The sequence below is a fragment of the Prunus dulcis genome, chromosome 4 (genome assembly GCF_902201215.1).
Source record: "Prunus dulcis chromosome 4, ALMONDv2, whole genome shotgun sequence".
NCBI classification, from domain to species: Eukaryota; Viridiplantae; Streptophyta; class Magnoliopsida; order Rosales; family Rosaceae; genus Prunus; species Prunus dulcis.
The window spans coordinates 7,119,844-7,133,768 of NC_047653.1; the positions used below are offsets into that span (position 1 = coordinate 7,119,844).

Genomic DNA, 13,925 nt, shown 5'->3' on the forward strand with positions numbered 1-13,925 from the left:
AGGAAGATTTGGCTTTCTCTAGATAATTCTCCAAGGTTGCATGTGGTTTCCGACTTCCCATTTCTAGAATTCTCAATATCCTTCTACGGTATTTGCTACTCCAAGCCGACATTAGCTTTTTTTCTTAAGCTTCTAGATTTTTCCATATTTCTTGTAGCATAAATGTGCATTAAGTAAATTTATCCCACAGTTTAGTACTAAAGTTCTTTTAACATCAGAAACATTTTGCAGCATATTCGAATTGGACTAGGCAGAAAATTATTCATGTATCTTGCATTGAAAGCCCTGACGTGTGGATATATTATAATTTATACCAGATGATTATATGACAGATTACGTTCTTCACTGGTTTTTAAGATCATGTGCCAATCAAGATTAATTTTTATTTATTTAAAATTACCATTGAACAGAATTCAGAGGCCCAATTAAATAATCCTTCAATTATTGCTTTGGGAACCAAAGTCAACAAAAATGGGCTGAGGACCCCATTGCCTTCAGCTCTGGTTGTTTCGTTACACTTTCCTTGAAGCCTATTAATACATTTGTGCTTGGTACCAATCTGCAGCAAACTAAGAAAACTTTGTTTGATCATGGATAGTAATAACCCTACCTTTCACCTTCATTTTGCTCACTATTTGCTCTTTCTGTATTTGGCCTCTTCCTATTACCTCTCTTTTGGTGATGGACTTCCAATTTTGAAATGCACTGAGAAAGAAAGGCGTGCCCTTCTCAGCTTTAAACAAGATCTTACTGATCCTTCTGGTACACTTTCTTCTTGGGTTGGTCATGATTGCTGTCGATGGAAAGGGATTTCATGCAACACAGGCCACGTTACAAAGGTGGACCTCCGGAAACAAGGTGGCTTCTTTGGCAAGTCACGGTTGCTTTTCACAGCTCCCATTGATGAAGAAGATTGGAAGGAGTTGGCTTACGAGCGGTCTTCGAACTCTAGTTTGGGGGGTAAGATCAATCCTTCTTTGCTTAGCTTGAAGTACTTAATTTACCTGGACCTAAGCAAGAACAATTTTCATGGCATTCCCATTCCTATGTTTTTTGGTCAGCTTAAAAGTTTGCAATATCTCAATGTCTCCTTTGCATCATTTGCTGGAGAGGTTCCCTCTTCTCTTGGTAACTTGTCCAACTTGAACTATCTTGACCTCAGTAGTAATTTCCTTTTGTCATGGACAATTTCTTCCGGAAACTTGAATTGGCTATCTCATCTGACTTCCCTAAAATATCTGAATCTCAATGGAGTAAACCTTGGCAGCACAGGAGCTAGTTGGCTACATGCTGTTAACATGGTGCCTTCATTGTTAGAGTTACACTTATCTTCATGTGAAATTGAAAACCTTCCACTCTCATTGCGTTCAATTAATTTCACATCACTTTTGATCCTTGATATCTCAAAAAACGATATTCAATCTACATTTCCCAGCTGGTTCTTCAATCTTACTAGCCTCAGGAAACTAGATCTAAGATATAATTCTGTCACTGGTCCCATCCCTTCTGAGTTTACAAGCATCAAATATCTAGAATACCTTGATTTATCTGGTGATGAGCTCGAGGGTCAAATTCCAGAATTCATTGGAAATTTGTGCAGACTAAAGATCTTGAATCTTAATGAAAACGAATTTTTTGGGGGGATTGAAGAGCTTTTGAATGGTTTCTCAAACTGTTCAGAAAATAGATTGGAGTCACTGGATTTGTCTTATAATAGACTTGAGAGCGAATTACCTGCCTCCTTAGTCATGTTACACAAGTTGCAGCATCTTAACCTGGGGTTCAACAATTTTCAAGGCTCAATTCCAGAATTTATTAGAAATTTATCATCCTTGAAAACACTAAGCTTCAGCTATAATCTTATGAACGGTTCTATTCCCGAAAGTTTGGGACAACTCTCTGAGCTAGTTCACCTTGATTTGTCTTGGAATTCATGGAAAGGTATTTTAACTGAAGCTCATTTCATAAATCTCACACGATTAGAATATGTTGCAATAGGCACAAAACCCGGCCAACCTATGTCCCTCATTTTCGACATGGCTGATGAGTGGCTTCCTCCTTTCACACTTCACACAGTTAACATTATCAACTGTCAAGTAGGTCCTGCATTTCCCTTTTGGCTTCAATCTAAATCTGAACTATCCTCAATCACACTTCGCAGTCCTGGAATCTCAGATTCCATACCAGAGGACTGGTTTTTGAAGATATCTTCCCAAGTTGAATATTTGGATTTATCTTATAACCAAATCTTTGGAAAGCTTCCATCCCAACTGAAATTTCCAAATTTACAATCTGTAGATTTGAGTCATAATCAATTAGAGGGCCCCCTTCCACTTTGGTCCACTAATGCCACCATTCTTGACCTTGAAAGCAATCTATTTTCTGGGCCAATTCCATCGAACTTCGACCAGCATTTTGTCCAATTACAAGAACTGCATCTTTCTGAGAATAATTTGGGTGGTATTATTCCACCCAGCATTTGCAACATGAAAAGTTTGTCAATCCTTTCCCTCAGGAGAAATCAGTTATCTGGAGATCTTCCTCAAACATGGAGTGTTTGCTACAACTTAACGATTCTAGACGTTGCAAACAACAATCTCTCTGGTAACATTCCTAGTACAATGGGGGTCTCAAGTCATCTTCAAGTATTAAAGCTGAACAACAACAATTTTGGCGGTAAAATTCCCTTTTCGTTACAAAATTGTTCTGATTTGGAAACTATTGATCTTGGTGGCAACAAATTTTTTGGAAACATACCTTTGTGGATAGGATCAAAAATGAACATGTTGAGTATCCTAAGGTTGCGATCCAACAATTTAAATGGACATATCCCGCAACAATTGTGCAATCTTCGCAACCTTCATATACTAGATCTTGGTCACAACAACTTCTCAGGGACTATTCCCAAATGTTTGAATAATATCACTGTTTTCACATCTGTGAATACCCTAGGCGTCTCACCAGATTATAATCAACAAACAACAGTAATTTCAAAAGGAAGTGAACTCGAATATAATACGACCTTGTTCGCGGTAAAGAGCATTGATCTTTCATCAAATAATTTAGAAGGTGAAATCCCTGAAGAAATAAGCAGCCTCATTGCATTGGGTATCTTGAACTTGTCAATGAATCAATTAAGTGGAAACATTCCCTCGAGAATTGGAAACTTGCGTTGGCTGGAAACACTTGATCTCTCACACAACCATCTTTCGGGACAGATACCTAAAAGTTTCTCTTCTTTAACCTCAGTGTCTCACTTGAATTTGTCTTATAACAAGTTGGTTGGAAGAATTCCTTTGGGCAACCAACTTCAGACACTCGATGATCCATCCATTTATGAAGGGAATCCCTCATTGTGTGGGGTTCCTCTTCCCAAGTGTCCGGGAGATGATACTTCCACTACCAAGGAAGCAAAAGACAATATTGAAGAGGGAAAGGATAATGGAGTGTTATGGTTCTATGTGACCACGGTACTCGGCTTTGTTGTAGGCTTTTGGGGTGTTTGTGGCACATTACTCCTAAAGAAGTCATGGAGGTATGCTTATTTTCAATTTTTTGATGACATCAAAGATAAAGTATCACTAACAATTGCATTAAAATTGGCTCATTTGCAAAGGAAGTTTTGATTGGAAAAGGAAATGCTAGTTTTGAGGTGTTTCAAGCTCTGCATTTGGGCATCTGCTTGCTTTTGTTGTTTGGTTCTGACACCTAAGAGAGGCCCTGCCTCCTCGCTTTGTTTGAGGATTGGCCTGGTTTCTCCTAGAAATTGTTAGCCTTTGTAAGCTCTCGTTGTGCTTTTATTAATAAAGTTTTGATTTACTTAGAAGAAGTTTTGTTAAAATTTCTCAGAACAAGACATTGCCCGTCTCACACGTTAACGTCGCAGGCTTTTTAGCTACCACAATTTACATTATTGCTCTGGCTACCAAAGTCAACAAAAATTAACCAAAGTCAAGAAGATGTATCAACGTGGGCAACTAGCTGACTGGGACTAGCAAATTTGAAAAATTGGCAGAGGACTTGGAATTCGGAAAACGTTCATTTATTACATCCATCTCAGCTCCACTACTTGTGTGGGAATGGTGGACTTGCTTTGCCAACCAAGGTCAAGAAATTGTGCTGAGGACTTGGAATTTGGAAACCATTGGCCTGGTTTCTGAGGGGGACCAAAGAGGAGAATTAACTCAAATGCGCAGCTGCTTTACAACGAACCAAAGAGAGCTTATCTCTCTCCTTACTCAAATTGCAGCAACCTACACTAAGACAAAGAGAAGATTCTCTTATAAAGTAGCAGCTCACCTCACTCTCTTACACAGAAAACAAGACACCGTGATCAGACGAGTTTTCTCTTCAAAATAGTGTGGCCACCTCTGTTTCTCTTAAACAAATGGGGCAGCACCACAACCAAAACAGGAGAAAGAGACTTGCTCTCCTTCACAAATTTGTGGCGCCACACTCATTTCAAATGAGAAAGAGATGGATGTTATGTATGGCTGATTTCAAACCACTCGCGAAAGCTGTGTGGCCTTTGCAAAAACAAAAGGCTCAAACTGATGGGCTTCAATATAAGACAAATTTCCACAATATGTAATCATTTATATCATATAAAAATTAATTATAAGTTTGAAGGTACATAAGGTGTAATATCCCAGACCAAAAATTCATAATTAAGGAATATTTTATTTTGCGAAAAGGCAATTTCGCCTTTGGAATATTTTATTAAGAAAAAGGTGACTTTTTGATCGAGGAGGAATTTGATAATTCCGCTTGCGCCATAGCGTAGAGCACGGTGAGACGAGTTCATAGACACGTAGTGGGCCCGAATCGGAGTTGTAACGAGAAAGTTATGGTCAAAAGAGTCTCAGTGGCATAACCGTAAATATTTCGAAGTTTGATCTATAAAAACCAGCCAGCTCTCTCCTCTCGCGCGAAACTGCCCGCCGCCTTCCAGATCTTGCTGGCGCCGCCTCAGGGCACCACCGGCCACGGGACCGGTGGCGATGGAACCGCCATCGAGTCCCCTACCTTTCCCGACCTTTCCCCGCCGGCGGCACGGCGTGTGCTGTCCGGAAAATACAGAAAACTGTCGGAATGTCATCGAAACTTCACAGCCGTCGATCTCCCTCCTTCGGCCACCATTTCCGTCGACCCAGGTATGGATCTTGAACCTCTCGAGCTGTTCTAGCTGCCTGTTGGGTCGGATTAGATCGATTTGTAGTGTAGCCATCGGATTTTTGAGATTGAAGTTTCAGCCGATTTTCGGCCTCCGTTTTCGGCCACTTTTTGGGGTAGGTCCAAGAACAAAAGTGGCTCCAAATATGGTGTTTTACCTAGGGTAGGAGTTTGGAGCCTTGGTTTGAAGTTTTTCCGGCGAGCCGAAATCGCTTTAGACACCCATCGCTGCCGGCGCGTGCTGGGGTGCGTGGGTGAGGGTAGTGCAGTGGCACTGTGTCTTGTTGCGACCCTTATGTTGTCACGAGCGCGTAGGATTTCGCGGATCTCAATTTGGATTCCGTTTGAGCCCCGAACGGATTTTCCATATTGTGCGATTTCCGGGTTCAATATTACCGAACCGTTGGATCGCGCTCAATTTTGGATATGTTGTTCCAAATAATTTTAGGATCGTGTAGGATTCGACGGATTGTGAATCGGAGTCCCGGATACTCCGAAATCGCGAACCCTGGGGCTAGGGTTTGGAAATTGTATGATTTCACGATCGTGGTCAAACCGATCGTCAGTTTCAGACCAAACTTGCAGGATATGGTTCCTTAAACGTGAGGAACTTAAAGGAATTCTCAGATTGGTCATTGGAGGTCGTGGACCCCACGGGGTTCCGTCTCGACCAAGGTGGAAGTTTATCACTTAATGAAGTCTCGAGTCTTTTCAGACGATTGTAAATATCTGAAATGCCTAAGTGGGCAGGAAAATGACTTTAAAGTTAGTGCACGCACTTCTAGAAGTCGGGGGTCAGGGTTTTACTTAAAAAGTTATACCGAGCAGTTTTATTAATTAAACATTCATGATGGTTTACCCAGGCACCCGGGACCAGACAGGCCCGCAGGAGAGACCGTCAGGAGGTCTAGCGAGCTCGGACCAGGAGTGAGTGGACTTTCTTTCATAAATGATTTTATATAAATGAGTTTATAAAATGAGTTTTTATAAATGAGTTCATCTGAATAAATTTCATATTTGATCTTGAATAAGTTTTATGGAATGTTTTCCGAGTATGATTTATGCCGTAAAGTATTTATAATCCTATGCCGCTTAGTTGCACATGTTAAACAGTTATAGAAAACAGAGTTTGAGGCTTGTATCAGATAAGATAGCAGCATAATTTTAGATTACAGTTATTTATCAGACTTTCCTAAAGTAATCTATTTTAAAACCACCATGTACCCGTTTTTGGTGATTACCCTCAGATGGACCGATGTCTACGGACATCCAGTCTATTTATAGTTCTGTCAGTGCACTTGACATTGCCTCACGAGTTTCGGGGACGCTCGGACCGTGAGTGCCAGGATTTGCGGCTCGGCTGACTTGGTGTCCCGAGACCTGCCAGGATTTGCGGCTCGGCTGACTTTGTGTCCCCGAGACCTGTCAGGATTGCGGATTAGGCTGACTACAGTCCCTTGGATCCTGCCAGAGCGGCTCGAGTTGACTTTGTGTCACCGAGACCTGCCAGCGGATCAGGCTGACTATAGTCCCCTGTATCCTGCCAAGATTTGCGGCTCGGATAGACTGTGTGTCGCCGAGACTTGCCAGGGGAATTGACGAAATTACAGGGGTACATCCGAGTGGTAGTTTTGATTGATTGCAGTGCTTTGATTAATGTGTTGAGTACATTGCTTTTATGCAGGTTTGATTTCAGTACTTTCATGCAAATTTTGGATTTCAGTACTTTTTATGCAAGGATTAATTACGGTGATTTTATGCAAGTTTTCTCGATATTGAACATGTTTTATATCTATCTATATATGTGTGAATGCTTTGCATTTAGCATATTTCAAGCGCACTTCACATATCCAGCTTTTATTACTATCATTTTACAGTGGGGGTTATTATGTTCGCAAATTATTTTCTGGAATTCTATTTTTGTCCACTCACACTTTCAACGGTTTTGCGCCCCCAGGCTGTAGCGTGCACAAGACATCGACCACCGGGCCATCTTGACTTCCGCGCCTTCTGGTTCAAAAGTGTTGGTAAGTAAAATAATTAAGTGATCCGTAAACTATCAAAATTGCTTTGATATGTTGCCCTAGAGAGGGAATGGAACTTTTGACATGGTTATTGAAGTGCTGGCTGTTGGTTGTTTGGATAATTATGCTCGTTCTGACAGGTGGAAATTTTGGGATTGAACAAAATATAGGGGAGACTCTGCCGAAATTTCGGTAGGAGTCAAGGTCAAAATTTTAAGAAAAAGGGCAAATAGGTCTTTTGTGCCGACATTTGCCAAGTGTCGGACACGCACAGGGTTCGACTCGAATTCCAAAGCGGAATTTGATTCGGGTCCTGTCATAAGGTGTGACATGTTTGCACTAAAAAATTTCAGGATCCACAACTCCAAAACACTAGTATTTAAAAGCTTATTTTCAGGTGCCTGGGAGATGATACTTTCACTACCAAGGAAGCAAAAGACAATATTGAAGAGGGAAATGATAATGGAGTGTTATGGTTCTATGTGAGCATGATACTCGGCTTTGTCGTAGGCTTTTGGGGTGTTTGTGGCACATTACTCCTAAAGAAGTCACGGAGGTATGCTTATTTTCAATTTTTTGATGACATCAAAGATAAGGTATATCACTAGCGATTGCATTGAAATTGGCTCAGCTGCAAAGGATGTTTTGATTGGAAAAAAGATCTCCGCATTTGGGCATCTGCTTGTTTTCATTGTTGTTTGGTTCTGAATCCTAAGAGGTCCTGCCTCTTATTTGCTTTGTTTCACGGTTGGCCTGGTTTCTCCTAAGCATTGTTAGCCTTTGTAAGCTCTCATTGTGCTCTTATCAATAAAGTGTTGATTTACTTTAAAAAAAAAGAAAAAAATTTAAAGAGTAAGGATTGAATGCAGAGAAAGGTCCAAACACGTTTTGTTAAAATTTCTCGGAACAAGACATTACCTGTCTCACACGGTAGCATTTCAGGCTTCTTGGCAACCACAATAACTTATTGCTTTGGCTACCAAAGTCAAGAAAATTTATAATCAATAATCCTATCATTATTGCTTCCGGCTAAGGCCCAGGGCAAATTTTCTCAAGTGTGCCCCTTTATACAAATTAAACAAAAATAAAAAATAAAATTATCAACTAATTAATTTTATTAAAATTATAAAAATTTACAAAAGATAAGGAAGAACACTTTGGGGCCTCATTAAAACCTTGTTTAGGGAAAACCCAATGGGACAAAACCCTAAACGAAGGAAAAAGAGTACCCCGGATTGTAAACATTGCATCAAAAAACGAAAACTACATATTTGAGTCTACATGCTTCCTCCCGAATCTCCATAAGCATTTCTTGATTTGAGCAATTTCTTCAACTTTGAGCAATTTATTCAAAGATCCTCTTAAACTTTGAGCAATTTCTTCTTCTTTTTTCTTTCTTTGTCTCTTGAGATTTCCGGAAAGTTGTTTCTTAGGAAACATTTTTTAATTTTCAGAATAAACACAACACAATAAAAAAAACAATAAAACTAATTAACAAAGAACAATAAAACCTGGATTTTGAGCATATTTTCTTCCACTTGAAACTTCCAATTATACAGAAAAAGAATCCCAGCCAAGTTTTCTGTTGAATCAAATAATAAATAAGAAAAAGTTAACAATTAATCGCATAAAGCATCTCACAATCTTCAGTCAACTGGATACAAACACATGAAAGTGAGCATGAAAAAGCATTAGAAAACATACCGCCTCTTTGGAAATGACTGCTAGTTCGCCTGGCTTAAGCCCTTGTTTGGCAAACTCCCGAGCTGCATATCCCTATAATATTTGAAAACAAACATGTATTAAGCATTAAAAGTTATCGAGGCTTCCACAATACTGCAAAAAATTATCACAAAGCACAAACATCAATTTTTCAACACTTGATCATTATTACCAAATGATTTTATTTATCCTATTAAACCACAATTCTACACAAAACAACTACAAGAGTCGAGTACAAAAAGATTCTATATGTATCTTTAAAAAAAAAAAAAAACCTTCAAAGAAAGGCACTGGTCTAACTGGTGGATGATTTATTTTCCAACTCTGTTGGAGAAGAGGAGAATCACCGGAAAAAAAAAATTGCTTGCGTTGCTTTGCTTGTGTTATGAACTGAGAAAGTCGAAGGGTTTTTCCTTCTTTTTGTGGCAAATAAGAGTCTGTTTTGATTCCCCATATTTGTTGATTTGTTTTATATTATATTTTATAATTAATTAATAATGAACTTCCTTAGTCAATACGTTTCTTTTAGAGATTGAGTATAAAGACTGATTGGATTGATTGCCTTCCCTTTTCACTAACAGGTACAGGCAGCAACTCCTTTTGTTTTAATTTTTTTTAAAATACAAATATATACATAAGCTTAAAAAAAAAAATGGGCCCCTCTCAGCTGTGGGCCCCGGGCTGTAGCCCTGGTGGCCCTGGCCCAAGGCCGGCTCTGGGAGGAAGAAAGGTGTAAAAGTTTGAGAGTGTTTGTTAGTATTCTAGATGATTTTTCAGAGAGAGGAGTGAGAGGAATGGAAGAAGAGAAATTTGTAAAACTGCTCTACTTACTCTCTAAGTCAGAGAGCAAGGATATGTATATTCTTTTTTCTCAATTCAATCACTCACACACACAAAGCATGCAGTACATGACCGTTAGCCTTAGCTGGATGCACACACATAATATTGCATCTCAGCCTTACACTTGTCATTTTCTAAGACAAAGTGAATACACAATGAAATACTAGGCTAATTAACACTGAGCTCAATTTAGCTCAATGCTTATACACTAACAAAAGGCAGGCACTTCTGAGCTTCAAAAAAGATGTAACTGATCCTTCTGGTCGGCTTTCCTCTTGGGCGGGTCTTGATTGCTGTCTATGGAATGGGATAACATGCAACAACCGCACAGGTCATGTTGCAAAGTTGGACCTTCGGAATACATATCCATTTCCAACACGGTCCGATCCTGAATATGACCGGGACGAGTTGGCTTATCAACACTCTTGCTTGGATGGTAAGATAAATCCTTCTTTGCTTAGCTTGAAACATTTATATTACCTAGATCTAAGTGGGAATAATTTTGAACTTTCTAAGTCCATTGGTCTGCATAAAAGTTTGAGGTATCTCAACCTCTCCTTTGCATTATCTTATCCAGTTAAAATTCCAGAGTTTATTGGAAACTTGTCATCCTTGGAAACACTTGACCTTTCTAATAACTACTTTGAAGAGGCTCCATTTCCTAAGTTCTTTGGCCAGCTTAAGAGTTTGCGACATCTCGATATCTCCTTCGCATCTTTTGTTGGACAAATTCCTCTTAACTTTGGTAACCTCTCAAACTTGAACTATCTTGACCTCAGTAGAAATTTCGGGTTGGAAATATCTTCCAAAAACTTGAATTGGCATCCTCATCTCTCTTCCTTAAAATACCTCAATCTCCACATGATCGATGTTGTCAGCACAGGAGTAAGTTTGCTACACGCGGTCAACATGCTTCCTTCACTGTTAGAGTTGCATTTGTCTTACTGCCGAATTACCGATATTCCACTCTCAATGCAGAAGATAAATATCACTTCACTTTCGACATTTGATATGTCAATGAATTATATCATTTCTCCCTTACCCAGCTGGTTTTCTAATCTTACAAGCCTCAGAAAACTCAATCTGAGTCAAAATTATTTCACTGATCCCATTCCTCATGAATTTGCAAGCCTCAAATATCTGGAAGGCCTTGATTTAGCCAATAATGCCCTCCAAGGTCAAATTCCCAAACTCATTGGAAATTTGTGTGAGCTAAAGACCTTAAACAAGGCAACAAACCTGATGGGGGGATTCTTGAGCTTTTGAGTGGTTTTTCAAACTGTACTGATAGTGTATTAGAATCTCTAGATTTGTCTTCTAATAGGCTGGAAAATGAGTTGCCTGCCAACTTGGGGATGTTACACAAGTTGCAGTACCTTAACCTTGAGTTACTTTTGGGGATTAATTCCAGATTCTATTGGAAAGCTGTCATCCTTGAAAACTCTAAACCTCAGCTATAACCATATGAATGGATCTGTTCCAGAAAGTTTGGGACAACTGTCTGAGCTAGTTCACCTAGCCTTGTATGGGAATTCATGGGAAGGCATTTTAACAGAATCTCATTTCATGAATCTGACAAGATTACGATCTATAGATGTGTCCACATATCGACCTATGTCTCTCATTTTCAATATTACTTATGAGTGGGTTCCTCCTTCCAAGCTCTACACAATTGGCATTACAAATTGCAGTGTAGGTCCTGCCTTTCCTGTCTGGCTTCAATCTCAAACTGAATTATTCGATGTTACCCTTCATAGTACTGGAATCTCGGATGCCATACCAGAAGAGGGGTTCTTGAAGATATCTTTGCAACTCAAATATTTGGATTTGTCTTACAATCAAATCAGTGGGAGGCTTCCACTCCGATTAAAATGTCCAAATTTATATCATATTGATTTGAGTCATAATCAGTTTGAAGGTCCACTCCCACTCTTGTCAGCTAATGCCTCCATCCTTGATCTGGAAAGCAATTCATTTTCAGGGCCAATCCCCTTATATCTAGACCAACTGATGCCCACACTGCAAGGATTGTATCTTTCTGATAATCAGTTGAAAGGCATAATTCACCCCAGCATTTGTATGCAACGTTTGTCCATCATTTCCCTGAGAAACAATCAGTTATTTGGAGACTTCCCACAAGCATGGAGTTTGTGGCCTGCAATATCGATTGTCGATGTTGGATACAACAATCTATCTGGCAATATCCCAAGTTCAATGGGAGTCCCAAGTGAACTTTGGGTATTAAAGATGAACAACAACAATTTTGGGGGCAGAATCCCTTCTTCTATATGGAAAAATTGCACTTACTTGACGAGTATTGATCTTGGAGGCAACAGATTAACTGGAAACATGTCTTTACGGATAGGATCAAATGCACCTCAGCTGTTTTCCCTACGACTCCGATCCAACTTTCTAAGTGCGCATGTCCCCCTTCAGTTGTGCAATCTTCCCCGTCTTGGCATCCTTGACCTTAGTCACAACAACTTTTCAGGGACCATTCCCAAGTGTTTGAAAAATATGACTTCTTTGGTGACAGCTGCAAATTCTGTTAGAGAAGAATCTCCTCTCTCTCTCTCTCTCAAACAAACCATAGAATTCTAACATGGCCTCCGAGCCAGGTTCGATTGGTTGCTGGGCGTGAATCTGTGCAAATCGAAAGCTGGTGATTGTTTGAGCTGAAATCGAGCTCACTCAATATTCCAAGAGGCGTATCTGTTTGAATCCAAAGTCTAACATGGCAGGGTCAGGCACTGCTGAGCTTCGCACGCCAGAAAACTGAGTTTTGGGGCATTCGCAATAAAACTATTTTGAAATCTCATGGGTTATGGGATTTGGTTGAAAATGGTTTTGATGTTTCTGATCTAAAGTAGGGAAAGGAAAAAGAAGAAGGATCTAAGGTTGCTGAAGTGGAGAAGTCTACAATGGCTGAGATCTTGATGAAGGATGCTCGTGCACTTGGATTGATCCAAAGTGCAGTCTCACACCAAATCTTCCCCAGAATAGTGAATGAAGAAACCTCAAAGGGTGCATGGGATATTCTAAAGCAGGAGTTTAGAGGCGATAAACAGGTACGAAGTGTTAAGCTGCAAGGTTTACGTAGAGAGTTTGAATATACTCGTATTAAGGATAGTGAACCATTGTCTGTTTACACTGCTAAACTATTTGATTTAATTAATCAAATGAAAAGTTATGGTGAAGAGCTGCCTAGAGAAAGAGTTTTGCAGAAATTGCTGATTAGTTTGCCCAAATCATATGATTCTATATGCTCTGTGATTGAGCATTCCAAGGACCTTGACACTCTTGAAATTCAAGAAGTGGTTGCATCTCTGAAGAGCTTTGAGCTCAGATTGGATAGGCATACTGAAAACTCCACAGAAAAGGCTTTTACTAGCTTGAACATAGAGAGTAAAAGCTCTAAGAGTGGAAGTTCTTCTGGAAATCACAAATCTCAGAAGAACTGGAAGTCTAATGGAAAGAATTGGAGTAACAAGTCCAATTCTAATCCTAAATCAAATGCATCAAATGAAGGAACCAAAACACCCTGCAAGTACTGTGAAAAACTACACTATGGCAAGTGTTGGTATGAGGGAAAACCAAAATGCGCAGGGTGTGGAAAGTTTGGACACATACTCAGAGACTGCCATGGGAATCAATCTGTACAGAAGGTGAATTATGCTAATCAGATTGAAGAAACTGGAACTCTGTTTTATGCGTGCAATGTTGTGACAGATGTGAAATTGAACAATTCATGGTATGTTGACAGTGGTTGTAGTAACCACATGACTGGAGATGAAAGGCTATTGGTAGATATTAGAAAGGATGTAAATTCCAAAGTGAAAATGGGGACTGGAGAGACAGTTCAAGTTGCAGGGAAAGGCACACTTGTGATAGACACCAAAGCAGGAAGAAAGCACATTCAAGAAGTGATGTTGGTGCCTGGATTAGAAGAGAATCTGCTCAGTGTTGGGCAGATGATGGAGCATGGAAATTGCCTGATATTTGGAAAGGGAATGGTGACAATCTTTGATGACTGGTCACTACAAAATTCCATTGCTAAAGTTCAAATGACTAGCAACATGTGCTTTCCTCTCACAATGGAGCCAGCTACTCAGTTGGTGTTAAAAGCTAGTGTGACACACAGCTTGCAAACTTGGCACAAGAGACTGG

The 13,925-nt window shown here is 39.7% G+C and overlaps 1 protein-coding gene across 1 annotated transcript; it reads left to right on the forward strand.

The window, feature by feature from the left end:
• The first annotated feature begins 579 nt into the window (after positions 1-579).
• LOC117623879 (receptor-like protein EIX2) lies at positions 580-3,783 on the forward strand. The gene has a single exon (XM_034354888.1). It carries the CDS (start codon positions 591-593, stop codon positions 3,624-3,626), a length of 3,036 nt encoding a protein of 1,011 aa, XP_034210779.1. The 5' UTR covers positions 580-590; the 3' UTR covers positions 3,627-3,783.
• The last annotated feature ends 10,142 nt before the right edge of the window (positions 3,784-13,925 follow it).